This window comes from Panthera pardus, unplaced genomic scaffold (assembly GCF_024362965.1).
Source record: "Panthera pardus isolate Hobbes unplaced genomic scaffold, ASM2436296v1 HiC_scaffold_11, whole genome shotgun sequence".
Taxonomy (NCBI): Eukaryota; Metazoa; Chordata; class Mammalia; order Carnivora; family Felidae; genus Panthera; species Panthera pardus.
Genome location: NW_026526666.1, coordinates 95472476 through 95495500, shown reverse-complemented (window position 1 = coordinate 95495500; position 23025 = coordinate 95472476). Strand labels below are relative to the sequence as shown.

The window sequence follows — 23025 nt, the reverse complement described above, 5'->3', positions numbered from 1 at the left end:
ACCTGCCTTCTGCAGGACCAAACCTGAAAGAATGATGTCTTCAGGACATGCCCCTTCCTCCAGGCATCTGCGTTTATCAGCCACCTCCTGAAAGAGCCATCTGCTTTCCTCAGTTAATACCCTAGGTCAGGTGCCCCTGGCCCACGCACTATGCTCTCCCTTTCAGTTGACATTGCCTACCTCTACGCTGTGCTAATCTTACGATATCCCTTGCAAGTCTCCCAAATCCTCGGGTGCCCCTGCAGCAGTCACATGCAGTGTTTATCTGTTCCTTCCAATTTGTTTCTTCCACCTTATCTGCTGAGCAGAGAACTAATAAATGACCAAGGACCAGCAGGTCACCGGGCCCCGATCCCTCTCTGATGCCGCTGACGCTAGGGCACAGACACTTGAGAGGCTTGTTTTTCCAGAGCTCCTGCTAACTTTTGTGTTGAGTCATGTGGATGCAGAGAAGTGTCATTTTAGCAGCTTCTCTTTCTTGGCAGTGACCTTGAGACCGAAAAATGGGCCACCGGATGCTCTGGAGGGGACACCGAGAAAATGCCTCGTCTGCCCCAAGCCCGCAGGCAGAGCATGCCATCATGCATTCACCCGACCACGAGTTCTCATGGCACCTGGGTGGCTTGGTCGGTTAAGCGTCGGAGTCTTCGTTTCAACTCAGGTCATGATCTCACGGTTGTGGGATAGAGCCCCATATTTTGGCTCTGAGCTGACAGCATGGAGTCCGTTTAGGATTCTCTCTCTCCCTCTCTCTCTGCCCCTCCCCCTCTTGTGTGTGTGTATGTGTGTGTGCGCGCACGCTCTCCAAATAATAAATAAGTAAACTTAAAAAAAAAAAAAAAAAGATTTCTCCAGCAGTATCTTGGACCAGGCACCACGCTGGGCACTGAAGAGCCAAAGTTGACCCAGACAGACAGGTCCTTTGCCCCAGGAGGTTGTGTCAGCGGTGGGGAGGGGGGTAAAGGGTGTCAGACACTTTACGAACAACTTCGTTGTGGGTTGTAACAAGTGCTACAGTCCAGCTAAAACCGTTGTCACCTCTCTGTCCCCCAGCGTGGTGTCCAGCAAATCTCACTCTTCCAACGGGCACCTCCCAGCCTTCCACCCTTTGCCAGTGACCAAAAGAATTCCAGGACCAGAGCCTGGTGCCCAATACACTTAATATGTCTTGACTGCCTGGATGGAGATTCACACTGCTTTCACAGAGTGGTATGAAAGTCGAAATCAGCTGCCCATATTATTGCCATATTTGGAAGGGGTCCAGGAAGGTATGAGAGATGCAGCCTTACTGGGTTTTAACCACAAGACATACACACACACACACACACACACACACTCACTCGCCTTGAGACTTTACGATAGGGCTGTCAGGTGTAAGCTTGGGACATTGAACTGCCTGGGATTTCACAGGAGCAGAAAACCCACTCAGCTTCCTTTTTTCCAGCCTGCCCAGTTGAGCACACGCAACTCATTGGAAAGATGATGTTGGTTCTCAAGGAGATTCATCGCATCCAAGAAAAGCACAAAAAGAGAGCTCTACAGGTGGATAGGTGGGGTCCTGATGACCTACACATGGGTCTACCTGCAGCCGGTGCCCGGTGCCCCTGTCCTGCTCAGCAGCCACACGAGCACCTGCCTCAAGCGGGTCCCCCCGCCCCCACCGTGCACCCTGTGTACAACTTCCAGACTTTGCAGGAGGCGAGAAAGCCCCTGAGACCAACCCGGCTGTGACCCCATGCCCTGTTCTCACTCCTCCAATCACTCAAAAGAGTTATCGGGGCTGTCCCTGAACCTTGACCTCTGTGTATCTTTCTCGATCAGTCAAGGGTTTCCCGGTGCTTTTGGAGAGCGTTTGTGATGATTAATCAGTAAGCTGGTATTTATAAAGTGCTAAGTGAGTGCTGTACTTTATGAGCCAACGATATCTCCGTCGGCCTCTCTAATCCCTTTCTAGCAACTCAGGCTGCGGGGACCACCCAGTTCTGTAAGGCTCTGGAATGCCCCTCACTGTCCACTCCATCTGCCCCCAAATCACAAGAGCTCCTCCCAACCCCTCCCCATCCCTCCCCCCTCTTCTTCACAGAAGTGCTGTTGTTTTTCTTAATATTACTTCGCCCCTCCCCGAAAGACAGTTACACAAGTAGATGTGGGAGGAAGAAGAGAAACATAAGTCAATGATGACTAAGTCTGCCGAGCTCCCTTGCCGCTGGAATATTGTCAGAATTGGCTCTGGCTCACCCCTGCCTCTGTAAAAATCCTTTGCGGAGGGTGTGATTTTTTTCCTGAAGATTCATTCTTTCCACATGACCAAATGCTGTAATGTGTAGCCAGTCCAGATCGTTTCTCTCTGCCCAAATCCACGCTTGGGGGCACAGCCCTCAGGGTCATTCAGAAACGATTCCCCCTAACGAACAGGCTGGAAGTTCTACAGTCACTGCTCATGGGCAGTCCCCGCCGCTCCTCCTCCACTATTTTCATTTCTGCAAAGGTGCCATTCCTCAAGATGAGTGGCCTCAGAAGGAAAAAGTTCAAGGAAAATGCAGCCCCCAGCATGCATCTCAGATGTTGGCAGATCAATAGATGTGTCTAGCAGCAGGGCCCAGGCCCAGGGCCTCAGAAATGAGGCAGGGAACTGAGTTCTCATCCTGCCTAAAACCCTGAGAACCCTCGAGAAAATCAACACAAGAGGTGTGAAAAGGGCATCTGGGCAGCATTTCCTGAGCTCTGCCTGAGGATAAGAGCAGCAGGCCTGGGCGATCCTCTCTCTCCTTTTACAGGACACAATAGGTAATGACCAAGAATTCCCCCACGGCATCATGGAGATTGGCCAGCCTTCTGAGGGCTGTGTCCACATAAACCCAAAGGGTAAGTGACCGGGGAGTTTAACACCCACAGCCCACCCAAATAATTCAAACCAAAACCATATCTGGCTTTCGCATATATGTGAGTTGTTTTTCAAGAAGGCAAACCCCCACATAGTCTCGTCACTATTAAAAGTTGGCTCCAGGGGCGTCTGGGTGGCTCAGTCGGTTAAGTGGCCGACTTTGGCTCAGGTCATGATCTCACGGTCCGTGAGTTCGAGCCCCGCATCAGGCTCTGTGCTGACAGCTCAGAGCCTGGAGCCTGTTTCAGATTCTGTGTCTCCCTCTCTCTGACCCTCCCCTGTTCATGCTCTGTCTCTCCCTGTCTCAAAAATAAATAAAACGTTAAAAAAAATTTTTTTTTTTAAATAAAAAAAATAAAAGTTGGCTCCCACATCAAGTACATGCAAAACATAGCATAATGAAGGCAGCCCTATTTCATGCAGACACATTATAAATCATAGATTGGGGCAAGATGAGGTTCACCAGATCTTTAAAAGTCATCAGCTGCTTGGTGAGAAAGACTAAGAATCTGGCAAACCAGAGCATCGGAAGACAGAATTTTTAGAGTTTCGATCCACATCCCATCCCTTAGTCTTTTGCATTCGATAAGTAACACACTATTTTAGGGGCGCCTGGGTGCGCCCACGAACCAACTCAGTTGGTTAAGCGTCCAACTCTTAACTTCGACTCAGGTCATGATCTTGTGGTTCGTGGGTTTGAGCCCAGTATCAGGCTCTGCACTGACAGCACAGAGCCTGCTTGAGATTCTCTCTCTCTGCCCGCCCCACCCCCACGAATAAATAAACATTAAAAAAAAATTTTTTTTTAACTATTTTACTTCTTTTGGGTCCTTCAAGGCCCCATACTGGTGATATAGAAACCTGCCTTTTCCAAGTAGCTGAAGTAAACTGCCCAACTCCAACAGAAACTTGATTCTGAGCTCAAAACAATAAAAATGCCATTTAAGCTGAGCATCTTCATGAGACTCAAACACACCTCAAAAATAAGTGAATGAAAACATCATATTTTCTGAACCCTAAAGTGTTTTTCTCAACTTTGTTCTCTTTAAATGCTTTTTAAATTAATTCAGCAATATTCTTGAACTATGGCAAACCCACAAATACCAATGAGGGTCTGTTCTATGCAAATCAGTCTGGAACAGCTTGCTGGCTTTACATTCTCAAGTGCTCTCTGCCTCCAGAGCATGGGTTTTTAAGCCCTGCATCCATCTTTTCTCTGCACGAACTGGTGGGAGCAGTTTCTGCATAGGGATCCTCGGCATTGTCCCAGTGTTTTAGAGAATAAGCCCCAAACACAGTCCTCCTTCTCGATTAGAGATTCTCAAACTTCAGTGGGCAGAACTCCCCTGGGTGCTTGTTAAAATGCAGGTTTCTGAGCCCCATGCAGAGATCTGTCTGGACCGGGGCCTGGGAATCTGCAGTATTAACCAGCCCTCCCCCGCCCCCTTCCCCCACAGCATCGCAGTTTTAAGGTGACACACGAGGCCACAGAGAGAGATCCTCTCAGGCTTCTTCCCGAAGGCGTATCCCATGGAGCCTTGGAGAGGGTATCTCTCCTCTGGGGCCCTCACCGAACTGGCAGGAGCCAGAGTCCCTGCCAGTTCCCCTAAAGCAGAGTCCCAGGGGACGACCGGGGCTCAGCAGCTCTATTCTGCCAAGTCATCCATGGGATGTGCCGGCCCAGGCGTGAGGACCAGCCCCTTCCCCGCTTTAGCTCTCCCTCTGTCTCGGAGAACCGTTCGGGGCTGAGGCCCGGCCCCAGGCTCCCTCGAAACTGCTGGTCCAGCCCTTTCCAGAAGCTCCTGCAGCTCTAGCCGCAGTTAGATCTAAACGGGGGTTCCCGCTCACCGGATCCACCTTCATACCCCTGCAACCCTCACTGAGAACGCCGGTGTTCAACAGCGAGTCGTCTCCATGGCGACCGACGGGGTGTCAGAGACTCGGGACTACGACTTCACGGCGTGGGGATTCCGGAGAAGGGGTTGGGGGCGGCGTCCCTCCGAGGCCCTGACCCATACCCAGATTGAGGGGATGGATCCCCGTCCTTCCCGCCTCGGTCCCCGGCCCCCAGCACGACCTCCGCTGCTCAGCGGCCACAGCGAGGTGGGGAAGGCGGGGGGGGGGGCGTGGAGTTTTACGGGGGCCCCAACCCCGACGGTGGGGCAGCGGGGGCGCGGGGCACGGCACCCCGCCCCGCCCCGCGCCCTCGAGCCCAGGCGGCGGAGCCCGGGCGCACGCGGGCGGCGCAGGGCCGGGCGCGGGCGCGGGGGCGGGGAGCGGGCGGGCCCCGCGCGGGGCCTAAGTCCCACCCCCGGGGGCGGCGCCTGGCGCCGGGGAGTGTCAGGAAGAGGAAGAGCGCGGCCAGAGGCGGTGCGGGCGCGCGGCGAGCAGGGGCCGGGCCCAGGCGGACGCCGAGCGGGCCACCATGGCCACGGACGAGCTGGCCAGCAAGCTGAGCCGGCGGCTGCAGATGGAGGGCGAGGGCGGCGCCGAGGCCCCGGAGCAGCCCGGGCTGAACGGGGCGGCGGCGGCGGCGGCGGCCGGGGCGCCCGACGAGGCGGCCGAGGCGCTGGGCAGCGCGGACGGCGAGCTGAGCGCCAAGCTACTGCGGCGCGCCGACCTCAACCAGGGCATCGGCGAGCCCCAGTCGCCCAGCCGCCGCGTCTTCAACCCCTACACCGAGTTCAAGGAGTTCTCCAGGAAGCAGATCAAGGACATGGAGAAGATGTTCAAGCAGTGAGTGCCCGCCCGACCCGGCCCCCTACCCACCCACCCCGCGCGCCGGCCTTGGGCCCCAGACCCCCGAACCCCGCGCCGCGCGGGACCCCCTGCCTCCAGCTCTGCGCCCCCGAACCCCGACACAGCAGGGGTGGCGACCCCGCGGCCCCTTTCATTTAATCACGAGGCTTCAGGACCTCCTCCCCACCGCGCGTGTGAGTCTGGCGACCCCCAGGCCCTGGCACGCGACCCCCTCCTCATGGTGACGCGGTCCCCAGTACACCTGACGCGCGCACTCGGTGTGGGGACCGTGCGGCTCTTCTGGGTAATCCCGAGTCCCCTCGAGCCCCCCACTACCACCGTACACATGAGTCCGAAGACTCTGGGTCTCTGGCCTAGGACCCCTGCCCAGTTAGTGAAGCTTCTCACCAGACACCCGCGCACACTGCGATTTGAAGACCCCGTGGCCCCCCTTTCCCTCTCCCTAGCGACTCGAATTCCCCACCCCCACCCCCTGGTCAAAAACACCCCCCTCTACACACCCTCCAGCGCCCCAACAAACGTTACCGGTCCCTTCACCCCTTGCCATACACATTGTTTTCATCGGGGTCCTTTCATTTCCTCTGCTTATCTCAGATGCCCCTCAACATAGGTTCTGGGCAGGGATCCCCCCCCCCTTCCCCTCCAATTATTCAGCATCTGCTAGCAAACTGTCATCAAAGACCCTTCAGACCTTCTCACCCCAACCCCATCCACCCTGCTATCCAGGACCCCTGTCCTTGACCCTCCGGTGGTCTCCCCAGGGAGAGACCCCTCCATCCCTGCCCCCCACTCTGCAGGTATGCACCACCCCTTCCCATCCTCCCTTCAGGGCTGGGTCCCCTCCTCCCTCCACACACTGTCCCTCCCTCCTCTTGCCCTAAGCCCTCCCCAGCAGCTTTGCAGTCACTGCCCCCCCAATCTGTCAGAAGCCCCCGTCTCTCCCCCCTTCCCCCACTATGTTCCCTCTTCCGTCCTTCATGGGGTTCCGACACCCCATACCTCCGTATCTAATTTGCCTGGTTGTTCTCACCCCTCCCTTTTCCTCTAATTCCACACATTGTGCCCTTAGCAGATTGGACAGGCACCCCCAGGCCTGCGGCTCAGCCCTCCCCACCCCCCCCCCCCAAAAAAACACTTAAAACCTCTCTGAAGGGACTAAATGGTCCCCTTCTGGTCCATCCTTGAGAACATCCAGTTGGGACTGAGACAGACAGTCAACCTCTTCACAACCACAGTGGGGGGGGGGGGGGGGGGAGGAGGGGGCAGGGGGGGCGCTAGTGGTAGAGTGTTGTGAAAGCGCTCAGCCCCCTTCCCTTTGGTACCCTTCCCCACCTGTTGTTGCCCAGCCCCTTTTCTGGTGGGGGAACAGCCCAGGGTATGGTCTGGAGTGGAGAGGTGCTGGCACACCTTGGCAGGGCAGGATGGGGCTGTGCGCCCAAGCAGGAAGCCCAGGAACAGGGTGTTTTGCAACCCCTACAGCTTGAGAAAGGCTCTTTCCCACTTCTCGATGCTGCTGCTTCTGCCTTTGGCCCCAACACAGGGGAAGAGGGCTTTGTTTCCCAGACCTGGATGGCTGGGAGCCCCATACTTCTCCAAGGGTCAGCCTGGGGCGGGGGACTGAGTCCTTAACCCTCCTCCGGGCCCTGAGGAGCCTGCTTCTTTGACTCCAGGGTCTTTGTCGGGAGTTCTTCTAAAGTTTCTTCCCCGCCAAAGACTGGCACCATCTGGAGAGCAGGATTTCCAGGATTCCAACCCAAACTGATAGAAAGCTCCTTGAGCCCAGGGCTAGGTATAGATAGCTTCACTGTCTGGAATTTCCCTGTTGAGCCTGCCCCCTGCCTTGGGGGCAGGGAGTTTGGGGGGGGGGGGGGGATCGTTTAAATGCAGCCATGATCCCTGCGTCAATAGTGGCTAGGTACTAACTCCTTGATTCCACCCAGCATCCCCACGACTAGAACTATCACCACCGTGGCACAGCTGAGCAGTCTGGGCACGGAAGAGTTAAATAACTTGCCGAGACCACACAGCTAGAAAATGACGGAGCCAGGATCTGAACTCAGGTCTATGACTCTAAAAACCACGTTCCTCCTTCTGGGTTTTCCATCACAAACATCTGCTTCCGTGTGGGAAAATGCACTTCGCCAACACCCCCTTCCATGTGCGTGGCTGATTTTCCACCTTGTGGACCCACCACCGTCCCGTGTCTCTCTCTCTCCCAGAATCCTCCTCCTCTTGGGCTTCCACAGCATTCCTACACCCCGCCAGAAAAAAAAAAAAAAAAAAAAAAGGACGGAGCTGTTTGGGAGAACCCATGCACCCCCAAAATGATCTGGGACTTGGGAGGCTGCGGCTTGATCAGAAGGGCGCGTGACCAGAGCAATGGCCTTGAAGCTGCATTTGCAGGCAAACTCACTTGCTAGAGAGGCTGCTTTTGGGTGTTAGTTTGACAAGGTTGATGTTGATGAAGTTAGGGGGGAACTTAAGCCCTCCCAACACCCCTGCAAACCAGCTCTTGGCACGACTGACCACCGGTGTAGGGGGCAGGAAGGGGCCAGGGAGCTGCCCTTCTAGGGAAGGAAGTGCCGCCCGCAGTGGTGGGGGGGCCCTGGCGGGGAGAGAGAAAGCTGCCGGTTTTGTATTCAAGGAAACAAGGCTTCTCTGTGCCAGCCAGCCGAGCCCAGCTGAGCCCAGCTGAGTCCCGGCCGGGAACAGCCGACACACAGGCTGTCGGGAAGGACAAAACCCCTGTTCTGCTTCTGCTGTCCTGGTGGGGCTGCAGCCTCCTGGGTCCAACAGGACCCTGCTGAGAGACTTCCACCCTGGTCTCTAGCTCCCTGGCAGGGAGGAGGGTTGCCCCGCCCTCCTGGAAGCTATTCACCAGAGCTGAGGGCAAGAGATAGGTCATAAGGAACCGGGGGCTGGCCTTCCTGGGGAGGCAGGAGCTAGAAAGCCTGGTCTTGAGTCCTCCTGGCTCTGCCCTCGCTGGGCACGAGTCTTCCCATCTGTAAAAGGAGCAGGCTGTACTCAGCAATGACCTCCTTCTTTCTGAGAGGTCCTGAACCCTTCTGGATGACAGACTGCCTCCCAGGGCCTTCCGGTTCATCCACTTATTAGCTGGATACTTCCTGAGGAGGGAGACAGGAGAGTCAAGGAGATTGAGGGAGGCAGTCCGCCTCTGACCTCACGACCCAGCTGTGCAGGTGCCGGCTGGGAGAGACACCTCGAGGGTGGACTCAAGCCTTTCCCCCCACTTTACAGAAAAGGAAACTGAGACCCAGAAAAGTGGTGGTTCGCTTGGGATCACAGGGAAGTTTTCAGTGGCTGAACCAGAGCACCCTGGTCTATACACTAAGGATGATGGTCCCTGCCTCTCGGTCGGGGCTGCGAGGAGGTGATGCCTGTAGAGGGCTGGCCTGGTGCCCAGCTCGTGGAGGTCCCCGCGTCCGTGGAGCCTGGATGTTCAGTCCTCCCTCCCCAGGCGGCCTCAGGCTGCCTCAGCACCTCTAACCCCTCTCCCCACCTCTGTCTCTGCCCATCCATCCAGGGCTGTTTCTGGAACCTTCCAGCCAAAGAGGGAATGGTATGACCCCACAGAGCCTCAAGGGGGCCCACCTCTGGGCCAGCAGCAGCCTGCACGAGGCTCTGTGGGGTTTCGTGAGTCGAGACCTGCCCAAGAGGGAGGCAGCCATGTAATTCTGAACCTGCTGTGGAATCTGAGGAAGATGCCCTAGTTCCCTGCTTGGCCAGCCTCGTCCCCAGACGCTGTGTCTCATGACCCCTCCTTGCGTCAGAGAGGCAGGCTTCCCTCTCCTTCTGGACGCCTCTGCCTCCCCTCTTCTCCATTTGCTCCTCCTCCACATGTCCCCTCAGACCCTGTGCCTCACAGCACGTCCCCCGGTGTCCTTCCTGAAAGATAGTATGAGGCACAGTCGTTCAGAGCAGGGCCTTCGGGGTCTGTGGTCCTGGGTTTGAATCCCAGCTGTGGGCCTGGGACAAGGCACCTAAACCTTCCGGGCCTCCGTCCGTCACCCTAAAAACAGGGAGAGTACTGGCACCCACCTCACAGGGCAGTTGTGAAGTCCTTCACCCGGTGCTTGGCACAAGTAAGTACTGTTCCTGTCACCCGCACCCCCAGCCCTGGCGGTGGTTGTCTGTGCAGGTGTGGAAGTCGCTGCACAAAAGCTGTCGGCTGCCTCCACTTACCCCACGTAGAGCTCCCGGGCCACCGACAACCTCACGCTGTGGGCCGGAGTGATGGGGACCCGGCATGAGACCCCCTGCCTTTTCTCTTGCTGAACAGACGCTCTGATCGACAGCTACGTGCGGCTTTCATAAATAACAAAAAGTAGGGAAATGAATTCATTATCACTTAATTACGTGGAAGGCAGGTGGCAGAGAAAAAGGAGAGAGCAAACGACACTCTGGAGGGATTCAGAACTGGGACTCCAGCGCCCATCTGTGCAGCTGCGTGGCTCGGGGCAAAGGGTGCTCAGCTTCTCAGCCTCAGTTTCCCCCTGGGCTAGGGACCCTACCTGGTAAAGTTCAAGGATGCAGCTTAAAAAGTCCTGACGCTTTGTAAAGAGTCCACCATCATGTCCTGCCTGTGCGCTGTTAAAAACATAGATGTTGTGGAAAAACATAAAAGCCCTTCGTTTGAGCATTCAACACGTCTTGTATGAAGTTGCTGCTTGTATTAAGTTCTAGACAATCCAGGGAAGAATAAAGTTCCTGCCGTCAGGAAGCTTAGTCTCATGAACAACGGTAGTGGAGAGGATGGGCCCCGGGGGCTAGAAATTGAAGTTTCCATTTATTCCTACCATGAGGACCAAACGCTCTCATGAGAGATGCCGTGCTGATGCCCTCTCCGCAGCCAGCCCCCTGCCTCCACGCCCTCTCCTCATTAAGTGGAGACACCGGGTCCAGTTGTTCCCAGAGGAGCCTGTGTGTATATTTCAGGGATTGAATTGAATCTGAACGACAGCACAGTGAGGTGGGTAGTATCGTTATCCCCATTTGCCAGGTGAGGAAACTGAGGCTCAAGAAGGTTGAGTCACTTATCCAAGGTAATAATCAGTGGCAGGGGCAGGATTGGAAGCAGGTCTGCCTGCGGGGAGCCCCAGAGACCAAAGGAGGGCTGTGTGTATGGATGGGAGCCGGAGGGGGCTCTCAGGGCCTCTGCGGGGGGAGGGTGGGTACAGACGTTCGGTCCTTCCACCTGTAGCAGCCAGGAGCCCGGCTTTCTGGGAAGATGCCCCACCCCTGGGGAGGGAGGATTTCTTGAACTTGGTGCTCACCCTGTGCCGTTCCTACTTCCCTTCCGCTTCTGAGTCACTGCTCCCCTCCCCCGCCTGGGGACTTTTGGTTCCCCTTTGGTTTGCACCTTCCTGACTGCCTTCTCTTGTCTGTCCGTCCGTCTGTACCCTCTGGGTCCAAGGCCTGGCTTCAGCAGGCCCCGCTGCCTCAGGGGAGGCCCTTTACCAAAGCCAGGCCAGCCGGAGGGAGGAGACAAGGCCACGTCGCTCTGAGACCTCAGCAGGGACAGTCCCCACTCCCTCCTGGCAGCCGAGTTCCCTCTGACTGCCGAGCAGCCCTCTCCTTGGCTGACTTCCGCTTTTCAAGGACTGCAGAGAAGCCAGAGTCCCATGCCAGAAGGGGGCAGCTAGAGCCGTGTGGAGACCCTCATGTGACTAAGACCGTGGCCACTGTCGGCCCCCTCCCTCCTGGGCATTTTGCCTCTTGTTTAGTCCTTTTATGACAGCCGGTGAGATCCTACCTACTGTTTTCACAAACTACCTACTATTGTCACAAACGAGAAGCCTGGGTCCCACAGAGGTTCCGTGCGTGGCCCGTCCAGAGTCACACAGCTAGTAAGGAGTGGGGACAGCGTGTGAACTCGGGTCTGTCCGACTCCAAGTCCCTCGCTCCCATGGGACCCGGAAAGGGCGGCTCGTTAGAAGTGTGGTTGCCCAGGTTCCGCCCCGGGTCTACCCGATCAGAATCTGCGTCCTAACGCTCGAGTGTAAGAAGCGCCAGGCCGCCCACAGGTGACTTCTGCCACTGGCCTAAGATTTTCCTACAGGGAAGGCAAGTCTGAGCAGTTAAGGGAAGGAGGAAGTTAAATAATAAACACGAGCCTGTGTTAGACGCTCAGTGAATGTTCGGTGCAATCACCGATGTAACAATAAGCGTTAAGAGCCGGCAGGAAGGAGGCAGTGCAGGAATTATTGGCAGGACACCCACCGCTGACGTTACAAGCCCGGGGAGATGGGGCTCAGCGTGCTGTGGTTGAACCCAAGGTTAGCAGGTCCCAAGCCCCGAGAGCCCCCAGCAGATGGCCGTCAGCCTGGGGGGCCCCTGCCTGGTCCACTAAAAAGCTACGGGAGAGCCATGAGCAGCATTCGTGCACTCGTCCACACGCACGTACACACCCTGACACCCTCTCCTTGGCCGACATGGCAACAGATCGAGTGTCCAATTCTGTAGATAGGGCTGGAGGAAGTGGTGAGTGGCTGGGCTTTCCCCTCATGAGTCAGGCAGTCTGGGGGCGGGGGCACGCAGGACCCCACGGGCAGGGCCGAGCAGCGATCATCGAGCATGTGGGTGGCCACCTGCAGAGGGAGGTGGGCAGGGCCCGCTGGCTGTGACAGCGAGCAAAGCCAGAGTTTTTCTGTTGTCCAGGACTTTCCTGCCCCAAGGGACCTGTCTTCCCACTTCATAGGGCAAAGTGTGTAGAGGCCTAGGAGCCACTGGGGGTGGACCAGGCCTGTGAATGCCGAGACCAAAGCCAGGTGGGCCTGGGGGATCGTTGGCCCACAGACACCACCCTCCCCAGCTGATTGTCCTCCTGGGGACCCCCGTGGGCCGAGGAGCCACCCACAAAGGCCTGGGATAGGAAGCAAAGGGACAAAATTGGGGTCTCCTGTGCTCCCACCTTCCCCCTCATTCTGCCATCAGACTGCGCAGCACAGCTGGTGGATGGGGAGGCTCGTGCGGGAGGAACCACCTTCCGATAGACCGTTCCAGAGCCAATATGGGCTACCATGAGTGAAGTAGGGAGCTTCCTGTGCCCAGAGATATTCGAAGACCCGAGCAGGAAAACCGCGTTAGGAATCTGACCTTCACGAACGGCTGAATGAGTCACCTCCAGTATCCCTCCCAGCCCGAGATTCTCTCGTACAGGGTGTGTGAGCATCGGGACATAACATGGCAGCTAAAAGCATGTGTGTTTCGTCAGATCGGGGTTCGGATCCCAGCTGTGTCCTTGTCAACCAGGGCTTTGGCCAAGTGGCTTCCTCCCTGAGCCTCTGTCTCCTCGTCTGTAATGGAGGGATAGTCATGCCAGCTTCGCAGGGTTCTTGTGAGCGTCTGATACGGAACACTTGGCGTTGTGCCTGGCGCTCAGTAAGTGCTCAGCAAAGAGTAGCCACTAAGGATAATATTGTTAGGAAGCAGGGACGCACACTGTAAGAGCCAGCCGCTGCCCGCTGCCGTAACTCCTGGATGTCAGAGCCAAGGCCGGAGGAGCAGCCGGCCGGGCGGGACCTGCTCCGTGCAAGGGTGCAACGAGGCAAAGTCTGTCTGGGCGGTGGCCGTCTACTCCGCTCTCGCTCTCGAGGGTAGATGGGAGGGATTTTGTCACCAGCATCCGGGGCGGCAGCTGCCGAGCCCTGCCCGCCGAGAACTATTCAGGGGGAGGCGGGTAGGAATGTGGGCACGGTGCCAGGGCCCGCAGCCTCCCTCCGGTGCTGCAGAAAAGTGCTGAGCTCCCAGCCCGCGAGCTTTGTTGCCAGTCCTGCCCGATAGAATTGGCCCTCCCAGGCAGGCCCCAGGCCGGGCTCTCAACCCCGCGTCCCCCAGCCCTGCAAGCTTGAGAATTCGGGACCCTCTCTGGGACCAGGAAGGAGAAGGACGCAGACAGGCGGGAAGAAGGAAAGCCTTTGGCTTTGGGGACCCTGCAGTCCACCCGCTGTGGGACCCTGGGCTGGTTGCTGCCTACTCTGGGCCCCAATTTCCCCCACATATCATGAAGCAGATAGACCAGGCTGTGCTGCCTCTCTTGCCCTGATCCCTCTGAGCCACCTGCACCCTCAGTTCCAGCTCAGGGAGAGAGTGATGGATGAGAGGGTCTCCCCAGCCAGGGGGTGTCTCCTGTGTTGCCAGTCATCCACCTGCTGGTGGCACAGTGACAGCCCCCTCCCCTTGTCCCTTCCTTCCTGTGAGAGGAAGGACAGAGTAACCCAGGGCTGGGGCTCCCCTCCTCTCTCTCTAGCCGGCGAGGGAGCAAACGGCTGTCCTGCTGTCTGTCCACCTCCCCAAGTGGTGGGGTCTGGGAATCGGGCCTCGTGGGGGGAGTCGTGGGAGCCTCAGAGGAGGGGGAGATGCTGGGGGCGGCCCCGGACCAACTTGCCCACCCCCTGCCTCCAGAACAGTCTGCAGCAAGCATTTCGTCACAGCCATGCGCCATCAGGACGGGCGCCCAAGGGAGAAGCCCTCGTATTTCTTTGCCGTTTTCATTCTTATCAGCACCGTTTTTATGTTGTGTGTGCAAAGCACTTAATGTAGTATCTGGCACACAAAAAGTTCTCAGTGGCCACTGTTCCAACAAAATTAGCAGGCTCTAAGCACCTGTTATGTACTAGGCATTTTATGTTCGTCATCTCATTTAATCTCTAATCCTAAAAGTGGGTAGTAATAACAACGTTTCATTATTATTACCGTCATTATTGACCGTCTGTGCTAATTAAGTGCTTACCGTGGGCCAGGCTCTGTGCTAGGAATCTACTTGGATTGTCTCTTTTAATCTGTGCCTTTGTCCTGAGTTGGGTCCTTTGAGTTCCATGATATAAATGGGAAAATTGGGGGGGGGGGGGGGGGAGGCGGGGTCAGGTGATTTAACCAGGGTCAGCCAGCCAGCCAAGCGGCAGATCTGGCGTTTGGACCCCAGTCAGTCTCAGCAGAGTTGATGTGGACACAGAACCTTCAAGGCCATCTTCAGTCACATTCACCCTGGCACCTGCTTGATCCAGTGACCCAAAGCCCACCCACCTCAGAGCCCAGGGCACATGATCTCTGCCTGCTCCCTCCAAGCCTCATGGTAACAGCCTCCCCCCAGTGTCTCCTCCTTGGGGGGGACGCAACTCCCACCTAGCACCTGACCTCTGTCACCTCCTCTTGGTGATTGATCCGCTGGCATATGGCCAGCCCCTGCATTGTCCCCTTGGGGCTCAGAGCCTGCCCGGGATAGAGCCCAGACCCAGTCATTGATTGACCTTTGATTGATGCAGGCAGTGGTTCAAGCCGCAGCCCAGCCAGGCCTGGGAGCTGCCAGAAACCAAGAAATACAGAGTCCAAGTCTGTGTCCAAGTTCGGACACGTTCTCTGCACTTCCTCTGACACTGAGCCACCCCCCTGCTGCAGGAGAGATCCGTACACGTGAGCGGTGACTAAAGGCAGCGCTCAGGGGGTGCAGGGGGGCCGGCGGGGAAGAGTGTGGGAACCACAGGGATGGGGTGTGAGTCCCTGGCCAGCTGGTTTCCGAGCCGGTGCCCTCACCCCTACAATCCTCATTCCCTGGTCAGTCACATGGGGAAGTAATCCCGACCCTCCAGGACTGCTGAGCACAGAAGCTGTAAAGAAATGCCTCGCACATAGTAGGAGCTTAATAAAGGCAACTGGATCCCAGTATAGTCACGGCACGTCACGGGGTTTCAGGCAGCGGCCCCTCACCCGACTCCAAAGATGGGAAGAGGGGCCTCTGCCACGCCCCCCACAGGGCCCCTCCAGCTTGAACTGGAGCCTGGGACTGTAGGCCTCCCTGACCCTCCTGAGGCCCACAGCCCTCTACCACATCCTCTCGCGTCAGCCTCGCCCGCAGGGACCTCTGGCCCATCTGCCCCCAGCTCCAGCCCCCCCCCTCCCACCCCTGCAGGGCGGGGGACAGAGGCCTCAGGACCTGCGTTCCCTGCAGGGTTCCCAGAGCCTCCCCTGTGCTGCGTCACTCCCAGCCACTGACTCGTGTGAACTATTTATACCCCCTGCACATACACCCTGCTGCGTAGCCCCAGGGCACACGGAAGCAGGCCGGGCACGGAGCGAATGTGCAGCTTTATGAGCCTGTTTATGAGCTGGGCTTCCACTCCTTTCCTTTACTGCTCTGGGACCTTGGGCAGGTCACTTAACCTCTCTGAGCCTCCATTTATATAATACGGTTCTCACCGGGCTTAAGTACAGTAAAGTTCCCGGCCCAAAGACTGATGTCAAAAAGTGGTTTCTATTAGTTGTTCAAGGTCATGCGAAGCTTATATATAACTAGAGTTGGGGGACGGGGACTGGGGAGCCCTGAAGAAGGCACTGAAATGAAGTGTGGACGTAGGAACTCTCAGACCAGGACACGGGTTTCTGCAGCTCAGCCCCTCAATGTCACTCTACCGTCACCAACACTTACCCAGCCAGCTTGAGGCCTGGGGACTACACAAGGTTTCTCTAGGCTCAGAAGGCCCATTTTAGCCCTGAGACCACTCTCTTCCCAGCCCCCGCCAGGGGGCGGTCCGGGCAAGTGTTTGGTTAGCCTGATAAGAGGGCATGGCTAGGCTGTGCAAACAGTGCCCACATCCGTCATGCTGTGATATACTCTGCACTCAAGGCACCTCCCCGGCCAGGGGACCGGGCCTGGAGGCCATCTCTGACCCAGGCGCTTGCCACAGGGAGGCCAGTCAAGAGAGGTGTTTAGACAACACACACACACACACACACACACACACACACACACACACACAGTGTCCCTGCGTCTCCTGGACCTTTGGTGGAAGAAAACAGACCTGAAATGTGCAGGCACGCTTTTATCACCTTATCAGTGTTCCAGCCCTTTCCAGCCACCCAGCCATGTCCCCACCACTCGCTGCACAGACTGTTCCCTGAGCTCGCCCCAGGCCACCTCCCAGAAAACGAGAAGTGGACCTCCCTCCTGTGACCTCCGGCCCTGCCCTGTGACATGTGGTACCTTCTGCCTCTCCTGAGTTGGGGCAGGAGTGGGGGAGAGACGGGGCCAAGATGTCCCTCGAGCGCTGGTAGAGGTGCTAGGCTGACCCTGGAGATAATGTCAAAGCCCCCCCCGCCCCCCCTCCCCACAGTCCATACCCCGTGGAATCGTGAATTCTTTCTCCCTGCTGGTTCACGTCACATTCAGTGCAGGGAGGCTGCAGATTCAGCCACAGTGTTCGACACGTAAGAGGCTGCGGGCCGTGTAGGGAGTCCCTCGTCATCAGAGATAACCAAGCGGAAGCCACAGATCCGGAGCCCATTCCAGCTGCAATGGATAGGATGACAGGCTCCTTGCAGCCCAGCCTGTGATGCTCTGACCGGTCAAGTCTGAGGTGTCAGGACGTCCCTGGCCTCTCTCGCCCCTCCCACAGGTACGACGCCGGCCGGGACGGCTTCATTGACCTGATGGAGCTGAAGCTGATGATGGAGAAGCTCGGGGCTCCGCAGACCCACCTGGGCCTGAAAAACATGATCAAGGAGGTGGATGAGGACTTTGACAGCAAGCTCAGCTTCCGGGAGGTAAGTCTGCTCCCCATGTGGACGACTGAGGGGCCTGTGCTCGACCGTTGAATGGCTCATAGTTGGCTGAGGGACGCTCCGGTGGGGATCCTAGAGCAGCCACCGTGGGGATCCTGAGGTGCCTGAAGTGAGAAGGAGGGACATCCATTCCTTCATGTAGTAAGCACTTACGGAGTGACTTCTGACCCTGGGTGCAGCTTTGGAAGTCCAGAGAAAGGCCTTGTGCTCCAAGGGCCCTGGAGCACAGAGGGGGAGATTCCCAGGGAGTGAAATGGCAGAGTGCCGTGACTCAGGAGAAGAGGGGGACAGACGGAGGAAGTGACACGACTGTGGTCCGAGAGGGGCCAGGCTCTGCGCTGGGTGACTTCACACCCTGGATCTCACTGGATTCTCACTCTGGGACAGGAGTCAGGGGCAAGCCTGTTCTCTGGCGGAGGCAATGGAGGCTCCCAGCCAGATAACAGCGGCACTGGACCGCAGGCAGCCCAGGCCAAAGGACAGGGGCAGCCTCCTTCGGAGAACTGGCAAGAAGCATAGAGGAGGCAGGACAAGAGAACGGTGGTGGGAGGACGAGTCCAGGGAGGAAGGTGCAGGCAGTGCAAGAGGATGGAGGCAGGACACGGGTTCACAACCTTCTTTTGTCACTTTCTGCCGCTGAGATGTGGGGGCAAGTTTTTTCCTGGCCTCTGAGTCTGCCTCCTTCTGTAAGATGGTCACAATCGTATACTTTCAGGACTCAGTGCGTGGAGCTTTTTTTTTTTTTAAGTTTACTTATTTATTTTGAGAGAGAGCGCAGGGGAGGGGCAGAGAGAGAGGGAGAGAGAGAGAGAATCCCAAGCAGGCTCCGCCCTGTCACTGCAGAGCCCGACGCGGGTCTTGAACTCATGAGTCCTGAGATCATGACCTGAGCCGAAATGAAGAGTCAGCTGCTTAACTGACTGAGCCCCCCCGGCGCCCCTAGTAAATGGAACTTCTGAGCAGATTAGTTTGAGGAGCAGTGAGACAATGGTACGGGGTAGCTTGGGGCTGTTCGTGGGATCTGAACATGGGCAAACAGGCCTGCAGTAGCCCCAGATCCTGGGAGAGCGGGAGATGTGTCACCTTGCCTCCCATTGTACAGGTGGGCAAGCTGAGGCCCAGAGATGGAGGGGCCCAGAGCATGGAGGGGGAGAGCCCAGACCTCTGGCCCCATGCCCCTCCCTGACACCTCGTGCCTTTTCCCTTCCGCAGTTCCTCCTGATTTTCCGCAAGGCAGCGGCTGGGGAGTTACAGGAGGACAGCGGGCTGCACGTGCTCGCCCGCCTCTCCGAGATCGATGTCTCCACCGAGGGCGTCAAGGGGGCCAAGAGCTTCTTTGAGGCCAAGGTGAGGAACCAGATGATGTGTGGGGCTCGGGGGGGTAGGGGGTGGGGGTCCCCCGACCCTGGCACGAGGAGAGGGGTGGCCGGGGTGTGACGGGACCCGAGTTAGCACGAGGGTCAGTGCTCGTCCTTCCTGTCCCCGCTGAGGAGCGGAGCACTGATGCCCGAGCTGGACCGCGCGAGGCCCACAGCACTCCTGGCTTCTGTCCCCTTCCGGCCGGGCTGTGGTCCCTGCCAGCTTCTCCTCTGTCTCCCTGGCCCCCGGGCAGGTGAAGGGCGTAGACTCTTGAAGAGTGGACACGGACCCCTCTGTGCTGCCCCTGGCAGACCTGTCCTTGAACGCTGGGCCCAGGAGACAGCAGAGCAGGCCCAGCTCACGGGCCTCCCCCGGCCTGGAGGGGGTGTGGGCCCCAGAGGCCGTCCCCGTGCACAGCAGGCTCCCCGTGCAGCACGTGCCCAGGTGGAGAGAACAAGTAGGGCTCCTGGATTCTCCGCCCCCGGGCACCTGCTTTCCCTAGTTTCTCTCTCTTCCCATGTTAGCTAAGAACATTCCTTCTGAAGGTCACCTCCCACCTCCCTCTGCGCTTCTGGGGTTGATGGGCCATTTCAGGGATCGTCAGTGGGAACAGGTGCGCATCCGGGCTTCTCGGGACGGGAAACCCGAAGAGCAGCATCGAAAGCCCCCCCTTGCGGGACTTAACACTAGGCGGTGGCCACCGAACGCACGTTCGAGCTTCCACCCCGCTCGGTGAATCCACGAGGCCAGTTGTCGGTCAGCAGGCTCTGAATGGAGAAACTGAGGCCCAGGGCCAGAGCCGGTGTGAGCTGGGCGTGGGCCAGCGGGACACCTGGGGGCAGATCCCTCTCCCGCCCTGCCTGACCCACCTCGTCCCCGCTCGGCTGTAGGTCCAGGCCATCAACGTGTCCAGCCGCTTCGAGGAGGAGATCAAGGCAGAGCAGGAGGAAAGGAAGAAGCAGGCGGAGGAGATGAAGCAGCGGAAGGCGGCCTTCAAGGAGCTGCAGTCCACCTTCAAGTAGCAAGGGGCTGTGGCCTGACCGCTCGGCCCCGGCCCCCGGCCCCCGGCGCCCAGCCCGGCCCGCAGAGGCGGGCAGACCGGAGGCCAGGCCTGCATCCCGGCTCCATCCGAAGGGACCATACTTAAAACCTAAAACGTCTGTGAACGGAGCCAGCGGAGGGGTGTCCAAGGCGGCCCTGCCTCCCCCGCTCCCCCCGCCCGCCCCCGCTGTTCCCGAGGCCGCGACACCAGTGCTGGCTCCTCGCCTGGCCCAGCCCTCCCTGGCGATTCCTGCGCGTCTGTCGCCCCCCCGGCCGTCCCTCTGCCTGCTCCAGCATTGCAGCGGCCCCGAGCCCAGCTCCTGGCCCTAGGGTCTCTCCTGCCCCAGGTGCCTGCCCTCCACACACTCTCCTCCTCCCTTCCCAGAGGCCTCCTGCCCTTAGCCTCCAGGCCACACTGCCCCCCGGGGGCCCTGCACCTCGGGGAGGCGCTCCGGAGCAGAGCACGACCCAAGGGGCTGATCAGAGACAACGAGGGCTTCCCGCCCCCCGACAGCCGACAGCCATTCCTCCAGCCCCTGCCTCCTCTCTCTGCCAGAGGGGAGGGCGCTTCTCTTTCAGCGAAGGGACCCAGGCCCTGGCACCCCGTGCTCACACGGAGACCCCGGCCCTCTGGGGCCCTGCCAGGCAGGGTGAGGGGGCAGCTGTGCCCATCTACCTCACGGGCCCACACTCTGCCGGCCACGCCGTGGATCGCGGGCAGGGAAGGCTCTGGGGGCAGAAACACCACCCCCTCGTCTCCCTGGAACAGCCCAAGGGGCCCAGGGGCTCTGGGGAGAGCAGGGTGAGGAGGAGGGATTGGCCCCTTCACTGGGAAGGAAACTAGTGTCGGGCTCCGTGCTCCCGGAGGCGTCCGGGAAGTGCTTTCAGTGGTCTGCACGGACCAGGCGGCGGGGAGCAGGAGCCTGGCTCGGCCCTTTCACGCCATCCTTCCCCATGTGATGTGCACCGCCCTGTCACCAGCGATGGGACCCGTCCCGTCACCCCCACCCCCTGAGGAAGCATGGGGACCCCGGCCCTCCCTGTGCCCATCCCCAGCTGGGCTGCGGCCAAGCCTGTGCCACCAGCCCGGTCCTGCGCAGCTCCCGGCGTGCTCATTTCCGTGTGTGCGTGTGTGTGCGTGTGAGTGTGTGTGTCCGTTGCCGTGTCGTGAAACTGTGCCCGTCACCCAGTCCAAACACGTGAATGGCCACCGAGGCCACGGTTATGCAACTTTCGGTGTGTGTCAAGACAACGTCACTGCTTTTTAAACATGACAACTCTTTATTTTAGTAAAATGCCCCCCAAGAGTCCACAAAACTCCTGTTGGATTTGCAGAGGTTTTATTTTTTTGGCCTTAGAATCTGCAGAAATTAGGAGGTGCTGACCCCAGTGCGGCAGCCTTGGTCCTGAATTGCGTTTGCCTTAGCGGATGTGTTTATACAGATGACTATAAAAAGTTCTTTTCCTTCGGCTTCTCGCTTTTGTTTTTTTCCCTCCCTTCTCACCTTCCCCCAAAGAAAGCTACTTTTTCATTTGGTGGTACAATTATTTTTTTTAACTAAAATAAGATAAAATTCTATATTCTTACGTGTGTGTGGTTTTTGTTGGTTGGTGGAAGAGGGGAGGGGCTGGGAAGGGAAGGAAGGGGACCAAGTCACCTGGGTGCTGGGGCAGTGCGTGCTCAGGTGGCCCCCATGTCACATCAGGGACCAGGGAGGAGAGTCTTCCTAATGGAGGTTGAGGGACGCCCACCCCCTATCACCAGGGACTGCTCTAAACCCCATAGCTCATATATATATATGTATGTATGTATGTATGTATATTTGCTAATTTAATCCTCACAACCAGCCCATGGGGGGGTGCTGTTTTATTTCCCAGAGACTCTCCCAGAAGCACACAGGCTGGGGGAGTTGGGGGGGGCCGCATCCAGCCACCCTGCTGGGCGGATTCAGAGGAGGACACGCACCAGGAGTGGCACCAATACTCTGAGGATCCTAGATGGATGCACCCGAGGGCCCCCGAGATTCTCCCGCACAGAGACACCTCAAGCCTCCCCACCCCCAAGACATACACACACACACACACACACACACACACACAGGCTGTGGTGATAGGCAAGGAGGAAAGACCTGGGGTGCTCCCTGTGTGGCTTTGGACAGATCAGGCTCCCACCGGGTGTCAGTCTCCTCATCTGTCCAGTGCAAGGGTGGCCTAGGGTCTCTAGGGTCCTCCCAGCCCCGCAGTTTCCAGGTAGGGGGTGCGACCTGACTTGGGGTGTGGGAGTGTGAGATCAGGCTGGGCATCGCTGCCCCCAGGTGGACATGGCTGGTACTGCAGCAGCCAGGATGCCATTCCGACCCGCCCCCCCCCACCCCCCCGCCCCGCCCCTGCCCGCAGGGGCTCTGTCACAGACCCTGCACGGGGAGGACATCGTCCTTGGAGTGTGTTTCCTGGAGAATGCCACCCAGTGCCTACAATGCCACCATCATTAACACAGCATGTTAGGTTAAGCGTTGCCCCTCGATACTCCTTTCCCAAGGGATGAACATCAGAACCCCTAATGTCCTAACTCAGAGGGTCTCAGAACAAAAGGCAGAGAGGACCCTGACAGGGAAGGGCTAAAACTCAACCTCTAGAGCCCTCGCCTTCCAGCTGACCCGGTGATGGATGTGGGCCTCGAGCCCTCCAAATGGGAGGACACAAGCCAACGGTCCCACACCGGAACCCTCCACCAACAGGGCTCCGCCAGGGGCGTCCCTAAGCCTTGGCCTGCACAAGACCCCCACTCCAGCCCCAGCGGAGGGAACAGGCTGAGATGCGAAGAGGCCTGGAGTGGTTCAGGGCCCAAGAGTGGGAAAGGGAGATAGTTCCTCAATCCCCTCCCAGGCCCCATTCCCTCGGCCTCCATCACCAAACACCAAAACCCTGCAGGAGCCCCCAGACCGCCTCTGAACCCCCAGTACTTACATCTGGTTTTAAGGAGAAGCACTGCCAGCCCCCGCCCCCCACCCCCAGCTGGTCCCTTAGTGGCCCTCACCCAAGTAGCAGCTGCCACCGGAGAGTCCTGTCCCGGCGACTAGAAAATATGGGCCCCCGTCAGTGACACCTGCCCCATTTCTCAGGCTCTCACCACCCCTGGCTCCCAACCTTGGCACGGCTTCTCCCGAGGTTCCCCCCACCCCCTCGGCGACCTCAGCCACTGCCAAGTCACCCTTGATTATTTTTCCAGGACAGTCTGGCCCTGAGTGCCTGGGCCCTTGGGAGGCCCCACTCCAGGCCCCGGAAGTCACAGACTTCAAGGGTGGTGAGAATGAGGATTCCAACATTCTCACACCCTCAAGTCCTCAAGTTCATCTTGGACCTGGAGGCTGTAGAGAAGGAATCCTTCTGCGATCCGCACCCCC

At 58.2% G+C, this 23025-nt stretch overlaps 1 protein-coding gene across 1 annotated transcript; it reads left to right on the top strand.

The window, feature by feature from the left end:
- The first annotated feature begins 5223 nt into the window (after positions 1-5223).
- Positions 5224-21200, top strand: EFHD2 (EF-hand domain family member D2). Its single transcript, XM_053898932.1, has 4 exons — positions 5224-5620; positions 17056-17203; positions 18434-18568; positions 19471-21200. The coding sequence occupies exons 1-4, from the start codon at positions 5310-5312 to the stop codon at positions 19600-19602; spliced, it is 726 nt and encodes a 241-aa protein (XP_053754907.1). The 5' UTR covers positions 5224-5309; the 3' UTR covers positions 19603-21200.
- Positions 21201-23025: the final 1825 nt, after the last annotated feature.